General features: G+C 43.2%; 1 protein-coding gene across 1 annotated transcript in view; it reads right to left on the bottom strand.

The window, feature by feature from the left end:
• Nucleotides 1–20,214, bottom strand: part of TXLNB (taxilin beta) — a 44,935-nt gene extending 24,721 nt beyond the window's left edge. The window contains exons 1-5 of the mRNA XM_074818921.1: nt 20,066–20,214; nt 14,547–14,963; nt 12,492–12,583; nt 7,665–7,835; nt 982–1,176 (exon numbers count right to left, since the gene is read on the bottom strand). Of these exons, the coding sequence (XP_074675022.1) occupies nt 982–1,176; nt 7,665–7,835; nt 12,492–12,583; nt 14,547–14,949 (861 nt within the window). The 5' untranslated portion in view covers nt 14,950–14,963; nt 20,066–20,214. The remainder of the gene's footprint in view (nt 1–981; nt 1,177–7,664; nt 7,836–12,491; nt 12,584–14,546; nt 14,964–20,065) is intronic.
• Between the last annotated feature and the right edge of the window lie 3,064 nt (nt 20,215–23,278).

Below are 23,278 nucleotides of genomic sequence, written 5' to 3'. Positions count from 1 at the left end.
GCATCCCTCTGCTTTACAATTTCTTCTCATAGAAACCACAAGACAGGAATGTACATTGCCTTTGTTCAGCATAAGACTTCATACATGATGCAACAGATTTGGAAATGTATGTATTGTATTGGGCATTCCAGATTGTAAGGGAAGATTACTTATGTTTTATTTAGCATGATAATGTTGTCTGGTTGCACTGAGGCTGACAGTAAATGTATTTAGAAACAATAAAAAGACCCACTGTGATATTTGTTAGCATTTGTCATAAAATAAGATAAAAATGGTAGTTTGGGATTTTACTGGAAAGTTTTTTTTGTGTCAAAATTTTCTGACCAACTCTAATGTTTACAGAAAGAATAATTTCCCATCTGCCTATTATCTGCTAGATCTTATGGTAAGCATTGTGCCTGCAAAGAAGAATCTATTCCAATGGAAAGGGCCTCCTTTATCCGTCTTCTTGATTTTCTGCTTCTGGGGAAGGGTCAAAGCATTTACATCAGAGCCCTTCCAGCAACCTGTATCTGGAGGGAGCAAAAGTATATTTGGCATCACCAGCAGAGCAGGCTGTCCAAAAAGATGGGATATGGGACATGCTTGGTGGGGACTTGGGGGGAAGCAGGAAAGTGGTGCTGGGGGAGGTCCCTGGGGATTTAGGGGAGCTGTGAGGGGGCCAGGGGGCAGCTTAGCAGGCAGCTGGCACACCTTGCTGCTTGGGCACCTCAGCCCCTCTCCCCGCAGCAGCAAGGGTGCTGTTAGGCAGGGTGCTGGCCCGCACAACTTCTTGACCACAGAGTTTGCCATGTGGAGTCCGGCAGGCTTGCTGCATGCATAGTCCAGCTCAGATGGCAAGGTGTGGGGGGGCTACTCCCATTACCTCCACAAGACACCCAAGCTATAGCCAGCGAGGAGGGTTCTTTCTGCTTTCTGCTTTCCCCTGGGGAATCTGGGTTTGCTGCCTGTCCCCACGGGCAGACAGGGCATTGCTCTCACCTCTTCCCGCAGCTCGTACTGGTCAATGATGCTTTTCAGCTTCTCTGCCAGCTCCGTGTTCTCCTGGCAGAGCTTCATGTTCCTCTCGCTTTGCTGCTCGATCTGAGCCTGGATTTCACTTAGCGTGCCCTGGAAATGATTAGTTATTTCTTTCCTCTTCTCATCTTCCTCCCGTGCCCGCTGAATTGTTTCCTCCTGTTGTTAAATGGGAGAGAGCGCAGTCATGTAAGTAAGATGCATAATAAGCAGTTCCAGAAAGATACTGTTTCAGAGTAGCATAAGGCTTCCCTTTGAAGGATTATACATGTTTGCATTCCTCTTTGGAGATTTTCTTGCTTTCATCTGCTCCAGCATTAGGCATGATTCTAAATTTACAGAGCAAATTACATAGTGGCCTTGAAAAAATTAGGGAACTAAGAATTTGCATTTATAAAGATGGATGTAGAGCAGAGTTTCAGATCAAAGCAAGCCTGCAAAAGGGAACATACGCGCATGTCTTGATTCATGATACTGCAGCACAGCTTTTGCTTTGGAAGAAGATATTTAGTGGAAGTAGTCAAAAGCTCTTTTATCAAAATGCTTTTTGATTCCATTAAAAAATCACCCTTTAAAATGCCTCCTTTTAACTAAGAAACCTCATATCAAATTTATGGTCTCTGGGATTTTCATTTTTAAGAGAAATCCATCACTTTCTGTAGAATTGTTCCCAACTCCTCAATTTTCCTTCCCTAACTTTTTAACTGATGCCAATATTTGCACTAATTTATTAGGTAGTGGAATCAAGGAAAGCTTGTGGGCTGTTTCTTACAGAATCAAAACAGATAATCAGAATTTTGTCTGGAGAAATATTGATGGATTATTATTTTTTTTTACTAATTATTGAAATTCTGGTTTGGATTTGTTTATATTAAAGACAATGAAGAAAGAATCTGGATTCATTGCTTTGGATCCAGAACTATGGACTATTTTTATTCCCTGTTCATTTGCTTCCAGGGCAGTCTGCCCTTCTGAGGAATGTAATCCTGATATACAGTGGCTAGGACCATATCTGCTGTAGTTACAAATCATGCCAGAACCACATTAAGAACCCACTCCACAGCATGCAAATGGCATACTCTAATAAGGTTTCAACTAGCATAGTCATTTACATTGAAATCTCTGATAACACTGCATATGGATATTTTCTATAAATATACTTGAATAAAGCCTTAGCTGACTCTAATGAGGTATAATTTATATCATAAATGTGACATAAAAGGTGTTGATTCAGGCCCTAGTCTTAAAGTAAGATGAATACCAAATAACCTGATTTCTACTTAGCATGCACAACACAAGCCTGACCTTGGACAACTGCTGTTCAAGGTAGGGGCCATTTTGTCCTTTTGCTGACCGTGGAGTGATAGAGATGACAATGCCTTGGATGAGGAGGAAGGTATTGGAGCCATTAGTGCACAGAAATCACCATGAAGCCCTGCTGTGCTCTGCAGTTTACACAAGAACATGTGTGTACTCACAAACAGAGTAAAGCAAAGTGTGAGCCCAGAAGGACTCCCACTTTTAAGAGGAAGAAAGAATTTCAGATGGAGCTGAGAAAGTTACCTGGGGGGGTTCCTGATTCAGTACCTGGGTTGGAAATTGGACACATGAAAAATTTGCAGCAAGATGTAAGAGAAGCTCTCCAATTATTTTTTTTTAATTAGTGAGAATTATATTGAGTTAGCCCGAAACATTTTGCCTGACCAGAAACTGAGCTGTCTTCTGTTCATAGTTACTTTTTGTTTAACTCTTTTCAGTACAATATTGAAACGGAAATGCTGTTCCAAAGTAGAGTTAAGAATGCTACTCAGAAGATGTTTTAGATCAACTGCTTTAGCATTCCCAAAACAAAACATTTAATTTTCTTTTGAAAGGGGATGTTTACAAACAATGTCGTCCTTTTAAATTTTGTTTGAAACATCGACAAATTTAACTTGAATTCCTAGATAGTTTCAGTCAAGTCAGAACTCCATTTTACTGCTTATATACTGTTTAAAAGACTGCTCATACCTCTTAGTTTTCCACCGTATAGGTGCAGCCCTGAGCCGGTAGAAGAGTGAACAGGTGCTTTCACTTCAATAAGTCAGAGCGAGAAATTGAACTTGCATGTCTGGAGTCCTATTTCTAGGGCTTCAAAACATCCTTCCTCAGAAATACTTTATTGTTTCAGTGGACCAAATGGTGTTATAACACGTCACTGCTGTGATTTAAAGCTCTCTGGAGTAATAAATCCAGCTGAATATAAAACAAAAAATTGGTGGATTGTGCGTTTGTCACACCAAATAGTTCTGTTACAAGGTGAAATGAGACATCTTGAGAGTAGCAATCATGCAAATGTAAAAAAAACCCTGTGCATGTGTTACTCAGAGGATCTTATTTCCTGCTCATCCTCTCTTCTGAGGTAGAATAATTATACAGAACCCAGAGACAATACAAAGATTCATGGTTAAAGACACTGAGCCAGGAAGTATTTAGTTGCAGGGCACAGTATTTCTCTTGATCTCTTCTGCTTCAGACATAAAGATATTTGAGGAGGATATTTGCTTCGGTGGGGGCTGGGGTGTGTCCCAGAGAGCTCCTCAGAGTTCCTCATAAAATGGCAGGGATTTGTTAAATCCTTGAGATCCCAGTTACAGATTAAGGGAGGGTGTGGGTGAGAGGAGCTGGCCGAGCAGAAAGGCGACTGCGTGGCTACGGCACTGTGTGGAGACCCGCAGGCATTGCCTCTTCCCTGCACCAAGGAGCAAATCCCTCTGTGCCTCAGTGCTCTGCCGTGCCCCAGAGCTGGTTGCGATGCTGCCAGCGCCCCGCTGATGGTGGGCTGGTACCCAGTCCCTACGCTAATGCAGTTTCAATCCCAGAGGCTTTGAGGTGCTACTGATAATACCATGGGAATAGTGATGGGTCTTTGGAGGTGTCTGCTTTAAACCTGAGCCTTTACTAGCTGTAAAAGCCTGTGGCTGAGGCTGCATCTGCACTGGAGCCAGGGAGGAGGCTGGATGCCCATGGTGCCACCCTGTGTTCCTGCCAGTTCTGCTCCGGGGCTGTGGGGCCAGCTCCCCTTCACCCACCTCACCTGGCCAGGCAGTCTGGCAAACCCCAAATCATCAGCATCACCCAGGTTTTGTTATCACAAGGCTACAGCCCCAACACTTTGCTTATACCTGTTGCTGGAACCTGAGAAAATGCACTTTTTTCCAATAGGTTCCTTAGTCCTTTCCATTTCAAGATGCCATAGTGTAAAGTAATATCCTTAAGTTTTCCCCCAAACTGGAGGTTTGAAGACTGACTTCTGGTTTGTGCTACTGCTGTTGCAGCTGAAGTGGTTGTGTGGACTCCAGAGCTCCTGGCTTGCTCAGTTGTAGGGAGCAGAGCAGATGGTGTTCGGGCTGGTGACTTCTCAGCATCATCATGGTGAATTCATAATATGCAAACCATCCTTGGTCTTGTCAGCTGCTCCACCCTGCTTGTTCTTTTAAAAGTTTTAAATTAAGTATTCAGTTTTAGTGAGAAGAATAAAGCATTGTAAATTCTTTTAAGATTTCCAGTTCTGGAAGACTAAAGTCCAGCCATAAACTATTGTTCCCTTTCCTCCTGCCCTTTCTTAATCTTTTGCTCCATGCCTACCCTATCAAAGATATGTTCTTGTGTCCTACTGCAATACTGCTATCACTTGCACGTTTTATTGCTAAAATGTAAGAATGCATTGAATAAAACCTTGTAAAATTAAGACAGGGATATCTTGCAGTTTGGGGTTTATCACTGGAATGTGAGATAGTTTGCCAACAGAAGGTCAGGATTGTGTCTGGCCCTCATACATCCCTGGGGCAACTCAAGACTGTTGGTCTGCTGAAGTCATATCAGCCAAGAGAACATGAGCATGGACTCCTCATTTTAAGTGAACTGTTCTCTCAATTCCCAGGCACCACAGTCTGAGCCAGTTTGGAGCTGACCCCATAATCGAAGCTGTTGACTTCTGTGACATTTGTATGAAAGTCATTGTTTCATGCTTGGTAGCAAGAAAGACAAGGTACCTGAGATGCTTATGTCACCACAAGATGCTAAACAGACACCAAACTGTCAGATAATTGGCAGAACACAAACACCATGCAGAGAAACAAGTTGCTGTCAGTCTTAGCAGAGCCGCTCTCTATTGCAGTGGGAACGCATTCTGCTATTTCATGAACATTTATTCTGCCTGTCTTGGAGGGAGAATTAAACATCTGTTTTCTGCTGTGAAGTGTAACTGCGAGGAAATAATCTGAATAGCTGGACTGTAAGTAAGTCAGATTTTGAGGCCAGTATCCAATACTAACCAGAAATTTTTCTTCTCTGATCTGCCCTGTGGATTTTCAGTGCAGCTCCACATTGCATATTCATCACCACTTGGCTGCACCGATCTCCACTTAATGGGAATTCCGCACACCAGATGAGTGAAGATGACATTTACATGACGTGATGTGCATATACTGTACCACATGGCAAGTCAGAGGAGGTTTGTGATCTGGACAGGCCAGGTTTCTCCTTTGCTATTGAAATGACACAATCTCCTACAGTTTTTATTTTCCACGCTTTGGAATGTAATCAGAAGTGCTAATCCCAAGTGCTAAAAAATTATGAATCAGCTTCTCTGTCCTGCCAAAACCAAAATAAAAATTACTTAAGCAAGAGATGTTAAAAATAACATTTAATGGATTCTCCTGTTTTGGGCCCTCTCAGTACAGTCATAAGTGAAAGCAAATTGGGCTCATTTAAATAAACAGAAGATGAGATTCTGGAGATTCACAGATCTCCAGGAGCTAAAGCTTAAAGTCAAATATTCCAAGAATTATGTTAAAATTCTTAGAGAGATAAAACTGGATAAAGATATTGAATGCTTTTGTTTATTAATTTAATCCTCATTCATTCTGCAAGTGTATTTTGTCTTACTGTCTTATTTAACTTTGGGGTTTTTTTACACTGAAAGCACAGGAGCCAGAGGAAAGCTAGTATCTGGGTTTCTTAAAAGGTCTCCAAATCCTTAGAAAGAAGTGGCCAAAACTTGCACACTTCTTCCTACTACAAGATCAGCTCAGGTACCATTTCAGGCTCACCTGGCATAGGTACAGAATAAAAATCAGAACTGAGTCTGAAATGGATAGGTTTATTTAAACCTAATCCCAAAGTAAAACAGTCCAACAAGTGGAAAGATATTGGAAAGAGACTTTCCTAAACGTAAAGATGAAACGTGTAATGAAGTATTTATATGCAAAGAGAAAGGAAAAATCATGCTCTCTAGTAGTGAGATTAATAAGCGTGTGGTAGATGGGAAATCATGTTAGGAATTCAACAAAACCTGTTCCAAATATGTTTTCCAAATATAATGAGTTTTTCTCTAAACCCTGTTTCCACTGATTTGTTCAACTGATTTCTTTGGTTTAGAAATCTCAGTTAGGTCTATGCAAAGCACTGTACACTGTATTCTTAAATCACTTTAAAATTGGTTTGTATTTCTGTTGAAAGATTTTGCCCAAAGACACTCTGGTAAATCAGTGTGGATCAAAATCGAGGTATAGCTCAGGTTTGGTACAAATGACAGGCACAAATTTAATTGGCACTACCAGTTTTGCACTACTATAACTGAACACAGAGATTTGCTTCTAGTTTTCCTAACTACCTGTTAAACTGCCTTTGTCCTTCTATTAATGCACAGTTTGAGTGTATATGTGGCCATTTCCCCTCTCAGCTATATTCTTACCAATGTACAATGAAAGTCAGAGCTAGACCCTGAAGGCCCCCTCCTGGGCTGGCGGAAATGAATGAAAATCTGTTACAGTTAACAGAGGTTATATCAGGTGAAATTCTTGCTGCTGACAATTCATATGTGTAATTCTATACATAACTATATCCCCATAAAGAAGGATTTTGAATAGATCAAAGCAGAGGCTTTTTGTATAACACCACCATCACTAATGTGTACTTGGAAAAAAAAGATCACAACAGAAATATATTCTTGAACCTAAAATTTTTCAAGAGGCATAATCATATTATAAATTTCACATTTAAAGGGCGTGATGCACCACGCAATAGGCAGACACGGCATATGGATCCCAGCCTTTTGACACTCCTGAAAATTTCCTTTTTGAACCAATTCTTGTAATCCAAACAACTTCCACAGTGTTGGCATTCTTCCTGTGTTGAGGTTTGATGTCTTGAGGCGAATGTCCTGATTGACTAACCCTCACAGATCACTTGAAAATGCCCAAGTGCTCAAATTACATGAAAACACCCACCAGCCTTCTGTGAGTCCCCCAGAGTAAAGCTGGTGTTCCTATTGTTCTGTCCACACACCAGCATTACCATCTGTGGTCTCAGGGACCTGGTCTGCTAGCACCTCTGATTTTCCCTACACTGAGCTCCCTGACAAAGCAAGGAGGGCTTACAGCTAATGTGGGCAAACGCGATGTCCAAAAGTGCTTGGATATTTCCAAACGAGGCATAAAGGAGTCTTGGTGTAAACAGGCCTCAGGACTAGAGTGTATCTATAATTATGTATTGCACGTGCAGATGCAAACATCTCTTTGATTTGGTACTAGAGCAAGATGGGATGGCTTCAGCATCTTCTTCCCCCCCCAACTGCCGGGTACCTTGATAAGGCCACCACTCACCTTGAGGTTTTTGTTGTGCCTCTGGAGCTCCCGGCACAGGCTCTCAAGCTTGCTGCGGGCAAGGATGGCTCGGCTGTGCTCGCTCTGCAGCTGGTCCTTCTCCTTGGTGATCTGGGCCTGCCTCTTCTGCAGGTACTTGAGCTTTTTCTGTTCTGCACGATGTTCTTCGAGCTGGGCAGGGAAGAGGGATTAAAATGAAACAACGAGGGTGTGGTGGTGCAATTCTTACTCCCCCCCCCCGCCCCTCTTTGTTGGGCTGCTTGGTGCTAGGTGCGATTCCACCCACATCCCCCGAGCTATACACCAGTCTGTGGAGATAAGGACTGACAATGTTAAGGAGCCTGGCTCCTGCCCCTCCCGATTGCTCGGAAATGGTTAAAATGGCCCATCAACTCCTAAGGGCCTGGCACACCTGTGCCTGGGATGTGGTCAAAGGGGAACAATAACAACATTAATCAAATTCTTGTGTAACTGCTGGAAGGCACCAGAAAGTATTTGACAAAAGTCAATTATCTTGGACCCTATAAATGGCGACCCCCAGGGAGACCCTTTGAGCTCTCCTGGATCACAGGGGGCCTGTGACCAGCACCTCCCCTGAGCTGGGACGCCTCTCAGGTACCAAACCCTTAAGGGGTGGGTGTGGGTGTGGGGGTGGGTGTGGGTGTGTGTGTGTGTGGGTGTGTGTGTGTGTGTGTGTACCCTTGTTTCTGTGTGTGTATGTTCGTTCTGCGTTCATTCTACTGAATCCAAACACCTTTGTTTCTGTATGTTTGTCTGTTTTGTTATGTGCATGCATGTATATATATAGGTACCGTTAAGTAAGTTAGTGTGAATCTTGTCATTTTAGAATCTGAATAAGTCGCTTTTCTTTCTTTTAGTATTTCTGAATTATTTTATAATAATAAATTGCTGTTAGTTATTAATAAACCTAAATTTCTTACTAAATATTACCGTGTCAATACTTTCATCTGCGACAGAGGGACAGGAAAGAAAAGAAAATGAGCTCTTTTCATTTTGGGAAAGTCTTCACACTTTCTTAAATTCTTAGGAAACGTTTTGTATTTATCAGTGCTAATGGAAGAGGAATGAGTGACCTGGAGGGAGTCCCAAGCCTACTTGCTCCAACAGTCCCAAGTGTGCTGTAGTGTGAGTGGGTGAACATAATTTTTAAAACTCTCATCGCACCATTTCAGTCCTTCCTTCTTTGGTTTGAATTTCTTTGAAGGACAGCTGTGAGATTTTTATTTTTGTTTCAACGTTAGGAACTGGAGCAGCCAGTTACATGGTGAGATTTCATTGGATCATGAGATAACGCAATAGCTGCTCATTCTGAAGTTCCTGAAAAAGAGTGGCTTCCTAGATACCTAGGAATCTGCTGGAAAAAACAACTGAAAAAGAGGTGCTGAAGACCAGGGATGTCATCTGTGTGGGGGCTTTGCTGCTGATGGAGGAGAATGCTCTTCAGGGAAGAGTTCCCCAAAACAACACGTGGGCACCTCCTCTTGCCAGGCTCCTCTTACTCGCAGGAGCATGTGGGAGCATCCGTCAGTTGTGTTTCTGGAGGTCCTGTCATCAATGGGGGTGGGTTATGGTGAATCAAACCTCTTTGGGGCTCTTTGACTCCATGTAATTACTGAAGAAAACATGGACAGTCCCTGATGTTCACTTGGGAACCTGCTGTTCCTGTGGATGCGTGGCTTCTGCCTTCCCTAGAGGGCTGGCAGAGAGGAGGCTGAATTTTGAGCGGGATGAGGGGCAGCAACAGAATTGCTAATAGCAGTCCCCACGCAGACTGGTCACAGAATCACAGAATCATCTAGGTTGGAAGGGACCTTGAAGATCATCTAGTCCAACCATTTCTTCTGACACGTGCCTATTACTAGCTGTTTTGAAAAAATGTCCTGCACTTCAAATTAACACCATAACAGTCATGTCAAAGAAGCATTTCACCTCCAAAGCTTTTAAAGATTTCATCTCCTGTTCCAACACACAGCAGCCCTCCTTGCTGTATTACAGGCTGTATTACATTGTGAGATATTTCTGAAGTCCAGATGTTTTCTGATTGAAAAACAGAGGCACATGAGCTGCAATGTGCAAAGCTTAATAATAACCTTTTCTTATTAAGATCACCTTATCTAATAATATGGTACCACTAGTATTATTAACCCTAGTATCACTGGGAAAGTCTGTGAGTGCAGGGGAATAATGTGCAGCTCAAACAAGACAGTCAACAGGCATCATATTTTACACGTTCTCTGCCCGAGGATCTGTTTTCTGCAGATGTTCTGTAATTTATGCTTACAGTACAGAGCTCTGTGTATTATCAATCAAATCACAGCTAGGCATACACAAAACAATGCAATCACCAGCTTGGATATATTTACAGTTTATGCCCAACTTTCAGCATGCGTATTGAGTGTTTTTACCCCTGTAGATCAGAATAGGGGCTTTTGCATCTAATCAAGCTGCACTAGCTGAAATAATTTTTCCAGCATTGTAGGGAAAAAAATAGCCTCTATGTAATTAAGGCTGAGATTTGTTTTCCTTTATAAGCTTGATTTTGGCCCCTTCCCCTTCCCTTTTAAAAACATAAAAAAGGTTCTTTTTGCTTCACATTTTGCATGTGCAGCCTGTGCTGAGCGGATAATGATTTATCCAAATTTTAGATGATTCACTCAAGCTGTGCTTGAGATAGGGGGCTTAGAATAAAATAGGTCTTAATCGTGATATGAGAAGTCTTCCAGGCATTTTTTTCTCTTTTTTTCAATAAAAATTACTTGCACTAGAAACTTGTATTTCAAAGTTCTCAGGAATGTCTAAGACGTGGTGTCACTTTTGCACTGAAGAAGGGAATTCACTGGTAAATCGGAATGACAAAAGGGCTGTCAATGATAAAATTTTAGGAATAGTTAATGAAATATTAGCTAAAATTAGCTACAGATAGAAGGAATTCTAATTTTGGAAGGCTGACCTAGAGAGAGATAAACTCTCAATCTAGGAAAAAAGTTTTATCTTGACCCCAATGCAGACAATGACAACACTCATATTTATTTATTCGTGTATAGTTCTTGCACTCAGCAATTGTAAGACCCTCAGAACCTCTGAAAATAAACTGTTCACAAGCAATTCTGCAACAGCTGTTTGTAGGCAAAAGCTGAAGTAAAGCACAGTCTGTTTTACTAACCCCAGCCACTCTGCCTACGCCAGCATTAGTGAATAAAATGTTCTCTGATGGTGAGTAGTGTGTCACAGCTTGTGCCCAAATGGCTACACTGTCTTGCTTCCCCATCCCCACAGGCACAGCTTCCTTCACACCAGTCCGTGCTCTTCCCTGATGCCTTCCATTTGCTGTACCCATCACTACAGATTGTGCCAGGGCATGTGCTAACAGTTAAATAGCATGTAGCTGGGTGGCTGTGGGGAAGGGCTGGTGCTGCAGAGGGTACCCAAGTACAGACAGCCCCTTAAGCACCGTCAGCAGCAGCACTACCTAATGCAGCTGAAGCTATTGCCAGCACCCAGCTCAGCCTGGCGCATGGCTGCACCTTCCCCTGGGCCGTGCTGCAACAAGTGCTTCTGTCACCACGTTGTTCACCAGACCAGGGAGCTGATCTGGCTGGAAAACAACTCAGCAAAAACAAAAAGCGACCTGAAGTGTGTGATGGGGATCGACAAGAGGGAGCATAGAGAGTGGTAACTACTACAGCCGACAGCTGACAGGTTATTAATCACACTACACCCTTCAGTCATGCTGAGTGAGCAGTGTAAGGCTTTCTCCAACAAGCTTTTAGTTGTATTTATTAAATTATTTATTTTAGTGACATTGCATATCAAAACTGAATGCTCTGAATTTATGTTTTAGCACCTTTCTCCTGCATGGGTTACTAGCAATATGACCCCTGTTTTATACAGGGCTCTGATGATGTTTGAATGCAGTGGAGAGTATATAATAGAGGGAGAAGAAGACCTATTTCAGTTAATTTGTGGGTATGAAGTCTCTTTAAGCACAAGCTAAACCATAAACAGCCTGAGCATAATTTATGAAATCAGAGAATTTTACATGAAAAAAAGAGCTGAACTTCACATTATGATGAGACATGGACACATCTGTGCATAAAACCAATTATAAAGTCAATGTTCTGCTCGGCACATTTTTCAGTACGCCACAAACTGTAAAATGCTGCAGCCTTTTCATTTGTAAGATTTCCACAGCTTATGGCCATAGAGTCCTTTAACTACTTGGAAGAAAATACTTGATCTGAAAATAACCCATCACTTAAGTGTGGAGAGAACAGAGGCAGGTAGGTGGCATTGTTACAGGGGTGACATTATGGTGGCAGAGGCTTTGACTCTTCATTTCACTGTGTTGTGGATTATCTCATGACTAGCATCAGTTCTCTATTCTCTGATTTTCTGCTTCCTAACATTTTATACTAAGCCCTGTATTATTTTTATTTTGATTAAATCACCGATATGTAAATTAAAGCAATACCTGCTTACAGAGGTATACAAAACTCCTCACAGAAGGTGAAGGCAGGAGTCTAGACAGTAGTCTCCAATGTGGGTCGGTTTGGTAGATTCACACTTAAGTACAAATATTCTGCCTCATCAACTTTTCAACCCAAAGTCCAGCTTGTTTTCCTCACTTTTTACTTCTTTTCTCCTTCTCACCCATAATTGATTATTTGACCCTTACAATTATTTTGGGATTCACTTAACAGGACAGACGCTACTACTACATGAGGCTTGCCCGTGCTGCATGGCATATGTTTTTTATACCTTCCTGTATAGACAGTTTGCACAGAAAAGAACCAATGCTGTACTAACCAGCTCAGCATACTTCTTAAATAAGAGATCCAGCTTCTCCTCTGGAGTATTCAGCTTGTTCAAGTTTTGCATCAGTAGGGTGGCTTCCTTCCCTTAAAAAAAAAAAAAAAAAGCAGCATAGATTTGATGGTAGAGGTCATTTGTAGTTGATATACTGTTATGAAATTGATCGTTTGATGCATGAATCTGTAAAAACTCAGGGAGAAATGAGGCATTTTGGAAGGAAGAGACTAATTTTTGCTATGAATTTCTGTGTTTTATTTCTTCCCGTAAGAACAAACACGCTTGAATTTTCCTCCATTTCAGACCTCAGTAATGTGCTGTCTTCTAGCAAAAAGCATTGGCTGAGCAATGCTTTTGTCCTGTATAATCTGAATTTCATTTAATGTTTTTGCAACATGAATGAGTCACATATATGGCACATTTGACTAAAATAGGATGGAAAAGGTCTGGACCCTGAAGGCTCAGAAACCAGATCTCTTTGCAGGCGAAAACTGATCAAAGCTGGTGTACTCAGCTTCTGTGCTGCTCAACCTGTACAAGAGATAAGAAAGATTAAATTAAGTACGGAGACTATGGTGTGGATGGAAACAATCAGAGAGCAGCGGGTACTACCAGCCTGGTCTAGGCTACATGATAGTGGTGTAAATCAGTTCCTTGAATTGGTGAAGAAAGTATGGATACCAGAGACAGTCTAATAACTATCTGAGCATGCATGGCTAAATCACGGCATAGCCATTTATGTTCTCTTCTGATACCTCTTGGTATTCATTTCAGCCCTGAGTATGAGCTGGAGCTTGAACACCACTTGTTCATCAAATACAAAATGTCCCTGGCGTCCCTGGAGATAAGGCTGGCTGTGGCGCCAGGGGCTTGGCTGTGCTTTTCCAAATGCTCCTCTTTCCTGAGGCAGTGAGAGCAAATTTGCTTTCTGCTTTAGGCTGGACTTTTTCTCCTTCGAGTCTAGTGCAGTCCAGGAGTACTGCCTGTGGAGAAAATCCACTATTTCACACTAAGATCTCTCTATGGCACCAGTATAAATAAGTTGAAGAGAGCTAAAACCAAATCCTGCAGTTGCAAGTGCAGCTGGAGAACTGTGCTTTTGGTAGTGTTTACACTGATCTTGGAGAGGTACCAATAACTGCACCAAAGCCAAGGCAATAGAAACCAAGCTACTTCATTTCTCCTGGATGTTCAAAGAATTGGGGGGAAAAAATCTGTTCTCTGTCCTATGCATAGTCCCTTGTCCGTAAGAACGTCTGGCAGTGATTTTTCTATAGGCTTAGTCTGTGGTTGGGTTTGGGCTCTCACGCAAAGGAGAGGCTTGAAGATTGGCTGGAGTTAAATGTAGGAAGGGAAATAAATTGCATGTTTGCTAGATTGGGATGTAACTACATTGCTCTCTAGTGGCTGCCCAGCAGACAGGACATACTTTACAAAAACTAGCTGAGACTTATTTCTAGCTCAGCTAACAGAGCCCTGCCATGGCCGAGGTGCTCTCTAAGCACTGTGCTTAGAGAGAATAAGCGTATTGCCTTATCTCCTATAGTCTGTGATGAGTCCAGAGCTCTGCTAGATGAAAAATAACCTGGGCATGACAGTGAATTTGTTGCGCAGAGTCCCACGCCACACAGTAGCACCATTATGACTGGTGAGAGGTCATACCTGAGGTATCAGGGGAAGAAAAAATTTACTGAGGCACAAATGAGAGACCATGTTTTCCTTTGTCTAAGAAGCAGCTTTCTGCAGTGTGTCATCAGACTCACAGCTTTGGCTAACTAGTTTGGGTGGCCCAATAGCACATCAGAATTCTGTGATATAATCCTAACCTTTTGTCTTTTTGAAAGGACTAATATCTGATACAGCCTACATGTATCTGTCAGGTAATTGATGAAAATAATTATCAATTAGAGAAAAGTTATATTGTAATTTTCAGTGGCAACTAGAGGTCCCTATCATCCACCGCAGAGGCTCAACATGGGAAAGAGCAAGGACCAGGGATTTACATCTGTTCGCAGAAGGACTGCATAAGTGCATAAGTACATATGTACTTGCCTAGTCCTTTCAGGATTTTCTTCTCTAGCTTTTGCTCCTTGCTGCCGCTGGGCTCTTTTGCTCTGGAAGCATCTCCAGGAGCCAGCTTTTCTTTCTCACTCTCCTCATTTGCATCTTCATACTCCACATCCTCCATGCTGCCTGGGTCTCCCTTTTCAGGCCTGTCGGTTCCTGTAGCAGCACTTTCCTTCTCCATCAGGCTTGCGGCAGACCCGTAGGTTTTAATAATGTCCTCCAGTTGCCGGCTCAGCTCCTCCGAGATGTCGCACACGGCTAATTCGGGCTGGGTGCTTGGCAATTCCACGGGGGCTGGAGCTGGGGGCTGTGAGCTGGCAGCAGATTTGTCCCCACTCTGCCCCTGGATGTCCTGCCCGGGCGAGGTGGGACACTGGTCATTCTCCATGCTTGGTGCAGTTCCTGACAGCAAACAAATGGAGGGTTAATTTTAAAGTACATTAAATTAGTCTTCTAACTGTTCCCAAAGCTCAGCCAGCATGAGTGATTTTGTGTGGAATTTGGGATGGCAGCTCGTCGGTTGCCTCTGGCTTGATAAATATGTCACACTTAAATGAACAACCAAGGTGATTTGCCTGCAGGGAGAAAAGCAAATTATATACTTTCCAAGAGGAAAAACCTGCCCAAACCTAATACTTAAAAATCAAACCCTTTTATTCCTGTTGCCATCAATAACGCACAAAATGACACCTGAGTCATTTATATCATTTCCCTCCCTGAACTATTTGCCACATGTTTACTTTTCTTGATCTGTTTACCTGCACACTAGCTACTGATATGGGCAGCTTCACTTCTGCGCTACATCAGTTTCATTTCCTATTTCTCCCCCATCAGCACATCTTAACTCAATAATCACAAAAAAGGAATATTTTAAATTAAGCCAGTGTACGAAAAACTGCTGTGCTCTTGGAGAAGCCAGCCTGGTGTTTGATCTATGAGTGGCCTGGCTTGGTACTGTCACAATAACAGCAAAGGGTAAGATAAACAACTATAAACTGTTCTTCCCTTGTACTTGCTGCGTGCTGCTAACAGTTTGTTTGACAAAGTACAAATACAGAATAAATTAGTGAAGTAAAACCGACCAGGTGTAACACGGGTTGATAGTCTATGGTGTTTTCTGGGGTGAATTTCACACAATTTGTTCCTGATTTGCAAAGGGAAGCTTTTGTTTTCCCATGTCTTTGAGCGACTGCACTCAGCCAGGTGAATCCAGAGCTCCTGACATGTCTGTGTTCCTCCGGAGGCTGCTCCAGCTTACCCAGGACCTGGCGATGAGGGTGTCAGTGAAAGTGCCCTGGGTGCCTGCACATAGCTACTGCAAGGCGTGCACCAGCAGACACAGTATCTTTGACTGTGTGCAGCTGGAAAACTCAGTGTAGAGAAGGCTCCTTCCTTCTCAGAGTGCTGGCAGAGCTGCTGTCATCACTGCACTGCTTGCATGTGGGGTGCAAGCTGGGTCTCACACTGCAGCTGGCCCCCACTTTTGCTTGACTACAGTACTCTCTACTCTTTATAGCCATGAGTCTTTTCTCTCTCTTTTTCCAGCTGATTTCTGTTCCTCCCTTTAATGATATGATTTACGATGGTGCCAGTGGGGAACGACAAGAGGAAGAAGATTGCTTTCTTCATTCTGTTCCAGTGTCTGAGGTTGCTGCTTTCTTATTTTTTAAAAGACAACTTGCTTTGAAAACATAGAGCTAACTGGGAAGCATTTTGTTCCCCGTTCAGTTGGCCATAACGTATATCTTCTATGGTGTCTACATTTTTATAGCTTTCAAAATTATAAACTAACTTGGCCAAAGGCAGTATATGATAAGAGAGATGTAACTTACTGTAATACATGAGTCAGTGTTTGTCATTAAACTATCCCCAGTCAAAGTGATGTTTGGAAGTGCAGTGATGGCCATTGCTAAGGCAACGTTTTTCAAGATGTGATTGTCTAGCTATTTGACTGGTCTTACAGATAAGATAGTCAAATATTATGGTTTATCATCTCTCAAGCAAATAATTGAAAGCTTTGAGTGGGGCTCAGGATGTGCTTGAAAACTGTTAGCTATAAATCCATGCCCCTGCAGTCCTCCCACAGGTACAACTCACTAGCAGGAATGGCTTGGGAAGGCGACTGGACCTGGTCTCACAGACCCTGTCAGACAGATGCATCCCATTCTTTCCTTCCTGCTTGTGGCATGGTCATTATATCACTCCAAAGTGATTGTAAAATTATATCCGTCTGATTTGTTGTCACACTGAGTTTAATTTACATCGAAAGATTAGAGCCTACATGTGCAATTTAGGTAAAAAATTCCAGATAGCATGAATGTTAGACTACAGTTTGTGATCTTGTTTTAACTAGAGTTAATTGACTGCCAATTAATTCAAGGTCAGTAAGATTATTGTAAATGTTAAGCTAGATGCTCCACAAAGTACGTGTTTATCTCTGACATGTTCAGACTAGTGTTTACAGTTGTATTCATTAATTTGAGCTAATTGGCAATTGGTGATCAATCAACAAGAAAACCCAGGATCACCAGCTCTTGTCTAGAGAGAACAAAAGTCTCACAAAGTATATCCCCAATCTAAACTAGCTATTTTTGTAATACGTTCATCACAGAAGGAGAACAGGATTGCTAAATGCTCCATTTCCAAATATGAATTTATCTTCTGACTATCTCCCCCTCTTTTTAAGAAGGCACAAGTCGATGCAGTTCTTACTGCACCCCAGATCTCTCCCTTGACTGCCTCCCAACTCCCAAGTGCATCGCTCATAAAGCAGCACCATACAGCTAAAGGTTTCCTCCTACATGAATCATGAAGCATGCCTGCAAACACAGTAGGCTTTAAATCAACAGCGGCTATCGATTTATGCATGGTGTTTCTCAGCAATAAGGGAAAAACATGGGTGAATGAAAGAGAAACTGAATGTTTAGAATCAAGGATACAAGATGTTTAAAAGCTGGCCTCACAGGAAATCTTCCCTAACATACATTCCTGGCTAGAAAGGGATTAGTTATAATCAGTCTTTGAAACCATGACAATTCACATCCGCTGAGGTTCAGGCCTCCAGCCTGGAACAGTGAGCAGGCAGGAACCACAGAAATACCCAGTGATGAACCTTTAACCCAAGGGTCCCCACCTGCCAGATCATACTGGGGAATTGTATTTACATACACAAATAAAGGTTTTACTGTTTTATTTCATTCTTCTTCAGGCTAAACCAGAGGTCTAATAACTACTTTCAAGCACAAACACAATGCTTGTTAAGATTTCTGTACCTTGTTTTGCATAATGGCTTTCACAGCATCACAGAGTTTATATTTAAGGAGACAGGGCAGCCCTCATCTGCTGAGAGCAGCCCACTTACAGCCATTGACACTGGGAGATTTTATTGCAGCTGGCCCCAGTCCTCCTTGTGCTCCAGCCTGTTTAACCTTGATGTGCATCTTCCTTATCAGGCCATAAAAGACTTTTGGTGCCAATCTCAGTAAGACCCGAAGTGTTTACATTATACACTATCTCAGACACAGTAATGCCTAAAAATTAGGTGACTGAGCCCAGAAGAGGAATTCCTTGGTTCCTCAAGGAATTTTAGACTTGCCCAATTTTAGACTATTCACCTCTTCAGTTCTGCAACTCCTACTACTGTTACGGTTGTCTCCAGGCACCTGAATTTCCAACACGGCCTTATCTTGCTTTATGGTGTGGGGGAGGACTGACCAGTTATCTAACTGAGTCTGAGTGTTGCATCTTTCTTACTCTTTTCCTCCTGCATTCCCAAATCCTGGACCTGTTCCACAGCCCTGAGATCAGTATCTTTCATGGCCCTGCTGTTTGGGAGGGAAGCTTGATCCCAGACACTTGTGGTTGCTGCCTACAGATAGTCACTCTGTTTTTACTTTCTTCCAGTGGGAAACACCCCCGAGAGCCAGAGGGTGCTGCTGCCTCCCCTGTGGGAGAGGATCTTCTCCATTCTTCTCCTTCCTCCATTAAAAACTTGGGATAACCCAGGAGAGCAATGGAGCCCCCTGGGGCATGGGTGACCTCCATTCTCAGGTGGGAGGTGACAGACACCGGTCCCAGACTGATGCCTTTCTGTAGGAGGGCTCATGGCCATGCCTACCGTCCCACAATGAGGCTAGTGCTTGGGGCAGCAGCAGTCTGTGGTCGGCCCCAAAGGCACAAAACTGGACTGAACAGCGTAGCCACAGCTGCACTCAGAGGCAACAGGAAAAGGTGTGCCAAGCTCAGTCTGCTAACGTCCTGAATTTGTTTGTCTCTGACCATATCCCTTAACATCTCACATTTACGGCACCATTTGCTTTCGCTGTGCTTTGAAATCAGCCAGTACCTCCAATGTAAAAGGTCAGTCGGCAAGAGCCAGTGCCTGATTTAGCAGAGCTGCCATAGGCATCCCTCTGCTGCTGGGAAAAACGCCTCCCATGCTGGGCTGCGTCAGCCCACTTCTCGCACTGCCGGAGTGGCCATGGCCGCTGAGGCACCGTCAGGGAATGAACAAAGCACAAATCAAACATCCTCTTCTTAGTTTCTCTGGCAGACTGTCTTGCATAGGGTTGTAGAGTTTTGTTTACCTTTTTTAAACAGAACAGTTCCCCTTCCTTCTCACGGGAATTGCTTCCTCCTTCCCTTCTTGTGACTTGAACTTCTGGAGGGTTTACAAACCGGTCTATATTTATCATGCCTCCCCATGTATCCCACAGAAGGACACACGGCACCTGTTCTGCAGCCAGGAGTTATTTTAAGGACTTCTAAAATAAGTAATGGTATTTAGCACTTTATGCTCAAAATTCATATACGCATACACAATTCTCTAAACCGAAGTGTTCCATGTATTTACACCAGACAGCATAAGCTGATAAAAATCTGAATTTTTACCTCGACATAACACCAGATTGAACCACACTAACACCTCAAAGCAGCACATATTAAACTGTGGAATGGCCCACACTACTGTAGCTCCAATGACCCTCCAGAAAAATACAAGTGTCTTGTTATAGCCTAGACACTGTCCTATGTATTACTTCAGAAAGTGTTGATAAAATCAGCTTTATCAACTATGTGCTACATTTGAATAGCTTTATGATTTATGCACAATTTTCTAGAACAAAACTAAACAAAAGTTTGGATGCTTCGTGGCAGGTTTCCATACAAGCATGGAAAGAATCAGACTCAGGGACTTTCTCATGCAGCACCCAAGTCTTGATCATGTATTGTTGTAGCAAACCAGCCATGGCCCCTAGTCTCACTTAAAGGCAAGCTCTACCAAAGTCAGCTTAAATTTTTTTGATGACTCTTTAGAGAAGCATTTCTTACTTTTACCAACAGCCTTAGATACTTGCCTGTTTTCCTCACACATCATACGGTGCCCAAGCTTTTAAGGCTATTCCTAGAAAACGTGGGCTGACAGTCCCAAAGGGAAGTACTTAGATTAAAGCCCTTGCACTGTGCCACAAAGCAGTGAAGGCAAGGAAGTTGTTCATCAGACTTACCGGAGCAAAGAGAAGAGCTGAGCAGAGAAAAAGTCAGGCAGAAAGCTCAGGCAAGGGCACGTCAGCAACAGGACACTGGTACTGTAATCCTACCACCAAGGAAGAGGGACGGGAAGACCAAGCGAGGGGGGAAGGACAGAATGACACAGCAGGAGCAAACACTGCGGAGACTGAATGTGTGCTTTGCAGGGGACCAGCTCTGATAGGCGAGCAGGGAGGCTGCCTGCTAGCTGGCAGCATAAGCCAGCTATGTTGGCTATTCCCTGCTCTGACGAGACAGCACAAGAGATTAGAGACTCGGGCCCTCAAGAAGAGAAAATAAAGGAAGGATTCATACACAGCTGCTACCCTTGAAAACTAAGTCTTAATCCTTCAGTGACTTGACATGTTGTGCTGTGTGAAATTTGTCTGTATTGACTATAGATTGGTCAAACTTGGTCTAATTTTTCTGTCTGCACCAGAAAGACTGGGATGGCTTTCCATAATGTGAGCTCGCAGCTGTCGCCCTTTGCAACCTGGGATTTGGGCAGGATTTGTTAAAAACCAGACTGATTCTTAATCATAGACTCACTGGCTGGAAGGGACCACAGGAGGTCTTTAGTTCAACCTCTTGCTCAAAGCAAGCTCAGCTGTGAGCTTAGACCAGGTCTCTCAGGGCTTTATATTAGTCTTAAAAACCTCTGAGGACAGAGACTGCTGACCTCCCTAGGAAGCGTGTTGTTCTGCCTGACTGTCCTCATGGTGAAAAAGTTTCTTCTTATACCTAGCCTGAACTTCCCTTGTTTCAGCTTGTGCCCATTGCCCCTTGTCCTCCCACCTTACACCCCTATGAAAAGCTTGTCTCTGTCTTCTTGATAATCTCCTCGCAGGTACTGTGGGGCTGCAGTTAGGGGCCCTCAAAGCTGTCTTTTCTCCAGGCTGAACATCCCACATCCCTCAGTGTCTCCTCATGGGACAAGTGCTCCATCATCAGTCACCATGGTGCCCCTCCAGTGAATTGACCAGCTTCTCCCATTGGGGCAGCAATGCTAATGGAGATGGCTGGTGTAGCTGTCCCCCTAATCCCAGTAGCTCCCAAACAAATGTTCTTATTGCTGCCAAGGTAACCTGTCTGACCTACTTTCTGCATGTTACTGTGCTGGCTCACACTGACCCAAAGTCATTTATACAGACAAGCAGAGCACTCCCCAGGGAGCTCAGCTGCATGCTGTTTAGCCAGCAAGCCAGCAACCAGCATCTCCCACTTCTGTGACCCACAAGCCACTCAGGCAACATCTTAAGGTACCAGATGGCCTAAAGACCATCTGCTGCCACTCCCTAGAGAGAGATGTAGGTCAGTTTAATGCACAAATATGCAAACAACTGAGAAACCATAGGCTGGTACTGGAACTGGCAGCCAGGACTATGAGAAGAGAAATGGGACTTTGGCTCCAGTGAAAAATAATAAGGCTCAGAACAACAATAGGAAGAAAACCACATCGATGCTACAATGATTTGGAGTAAACCTTCACACTGAAGCATTGCTGCATGGCACTAGAGGAACCAGAAAAGTTTTGCACCTGATTTATGAGGGATATAAGAGAAAACAGTACTGGGCAGCTCAGTATCCAGAAGTACTGGCTCAGAAATAGTCCGTATGTTAGCAGCATCTCAGACCTTCACCGGAGAGGACTAAAGGTCCTGCTATATTTGTGGAGACAGTGTCTATGGGGCGGAAGGAACATACTTGGGGTGGTTTCTCATTAGTCTTATTTATCTACTTGGAAAAGACAGCTCATATTATCTGGGGATGCGTGGGCATCATGGCTTAAGGAAAAATCAGTTCTTCAAATCTTCTTCAGGCACTGGCAGTGGCTTGGTAGTGCTCCTAAGGAAGTCACAGATCTAAGGATAATGAAAGGGAGCTTGCAAGGTCAGGGGCTTCTGCTGTGAATCTTTTGGAGGGGTTGGAAACTGTCTGGACGTGTTTTGAAAGAAGATAAAGCTCTGGGGTTGTTTGTGACAGGGCAGTGTGAGCAAGCAGAATACCAGTGAAGATAAGAGTGTTTGCGCAGGCTCCTTGTGCTCCTCCTGTTTCAACTAGAGAATTCTCCTGTTCCAGTCCCCTGTTCATTTTTCTTTTGAAATAAAATCAGCTCCAGGGTTTCTGAGATCAAAATGCCCAACTGAGCTACCAAGGAGCTGAGCAACAGCTGAGCTGCAGAAAGTTACTCCGGCGTATCCTCACTCCTTGGCAAACACAAGGCAAGACACGTTCAGCTTTGCTCTCTTTCACTGGGGGTAAAGCTATTATGTGTTAGCTCATCTTTGCAACAGCCTGACAGCATGCACACAGGCCCTTATCGCAGCTCAAATGACATGAAAGGATTCACTGGGGGTGGTGGGAACTTGGTCATGTCCTTGAGACATCAGAGCATACTGATAACAGGAAATTAGTTGGGGTCATCATCATAAAAATTAGCTACAAGAAATACAAAGCTACATGTTCTGAGTTGTTCCTAAATATGCAAGAAAACTGTCTCTGTTATAGCCAGGGAATGGAAAGGGGCAGATAAAATCAGTGTTTCTGAGTATGTGGAGAGTACGTGTGTGTAGCACCAGAAGATTAAAAGGGATCTGCTGGATTTTGGCCTGTAAATTGAAACAACCACCTTAAGAATGGAAAGGGAAGCTCAGACTGAGAAATTTAGAGGAGTGTATTGAAACTGCTATGCAGGCAATTCACATGCTGAGGACAACTGACCCACCGACTGGCATTTGGACTCTGCATGCTGGGATGGTTGCATCTGGCAAGCTGTGGAGTGAGCTGGCTGAAAACGCTCACTGTGAAACCTGCACTGTTTCCAAGGTTTCTGCTTTTGCAATGCTTTGGGCATTTCATGTCCCTATTTAGGGGAAGAGAAAGAAAAGCCTTCTCTAACCCATGAGAAAGAGGAGAAAGGTACCTTCCCATATTAAAACTGGACCACTCCTTGAGAATTTGCTGTAACGAGGTTGAATTTATTTTTCAGAGGTGTTCAGTTGTGAGCTGGATTGCATATCTAAAACCGTACACTCTCTTTGTTGCGCAGTGGCATTTCCACTGAGGTCATTGGTAATGTTACACAGAAATTGTTTCTGGATTAAACATAATCATCATCATCATCTACTGAAGACACAGGCTTCCCAAGGGACAAAAAACCTAATAAGTAGACTTCTATCTGTATTTGTAAT

Source organism: Strix aluco, chromosome 3 (genome assembly GCF_031877795.1).
Source record: "Strix aluco isolate bStrAlu1 chromosome 3, bStrAlu1.hap1, whole genome shotgun sequence".
Taxonomy (NCBI): Eukaryota; Metazoa; Chordata; class Aves; order Strigiformes; family Strigidae; genus Strix; species Strix aluco.
Note: the sequence above shows the minus strand (reverse complement) of the source record. Positions and strands in the feature narration are given on the sequence as shown.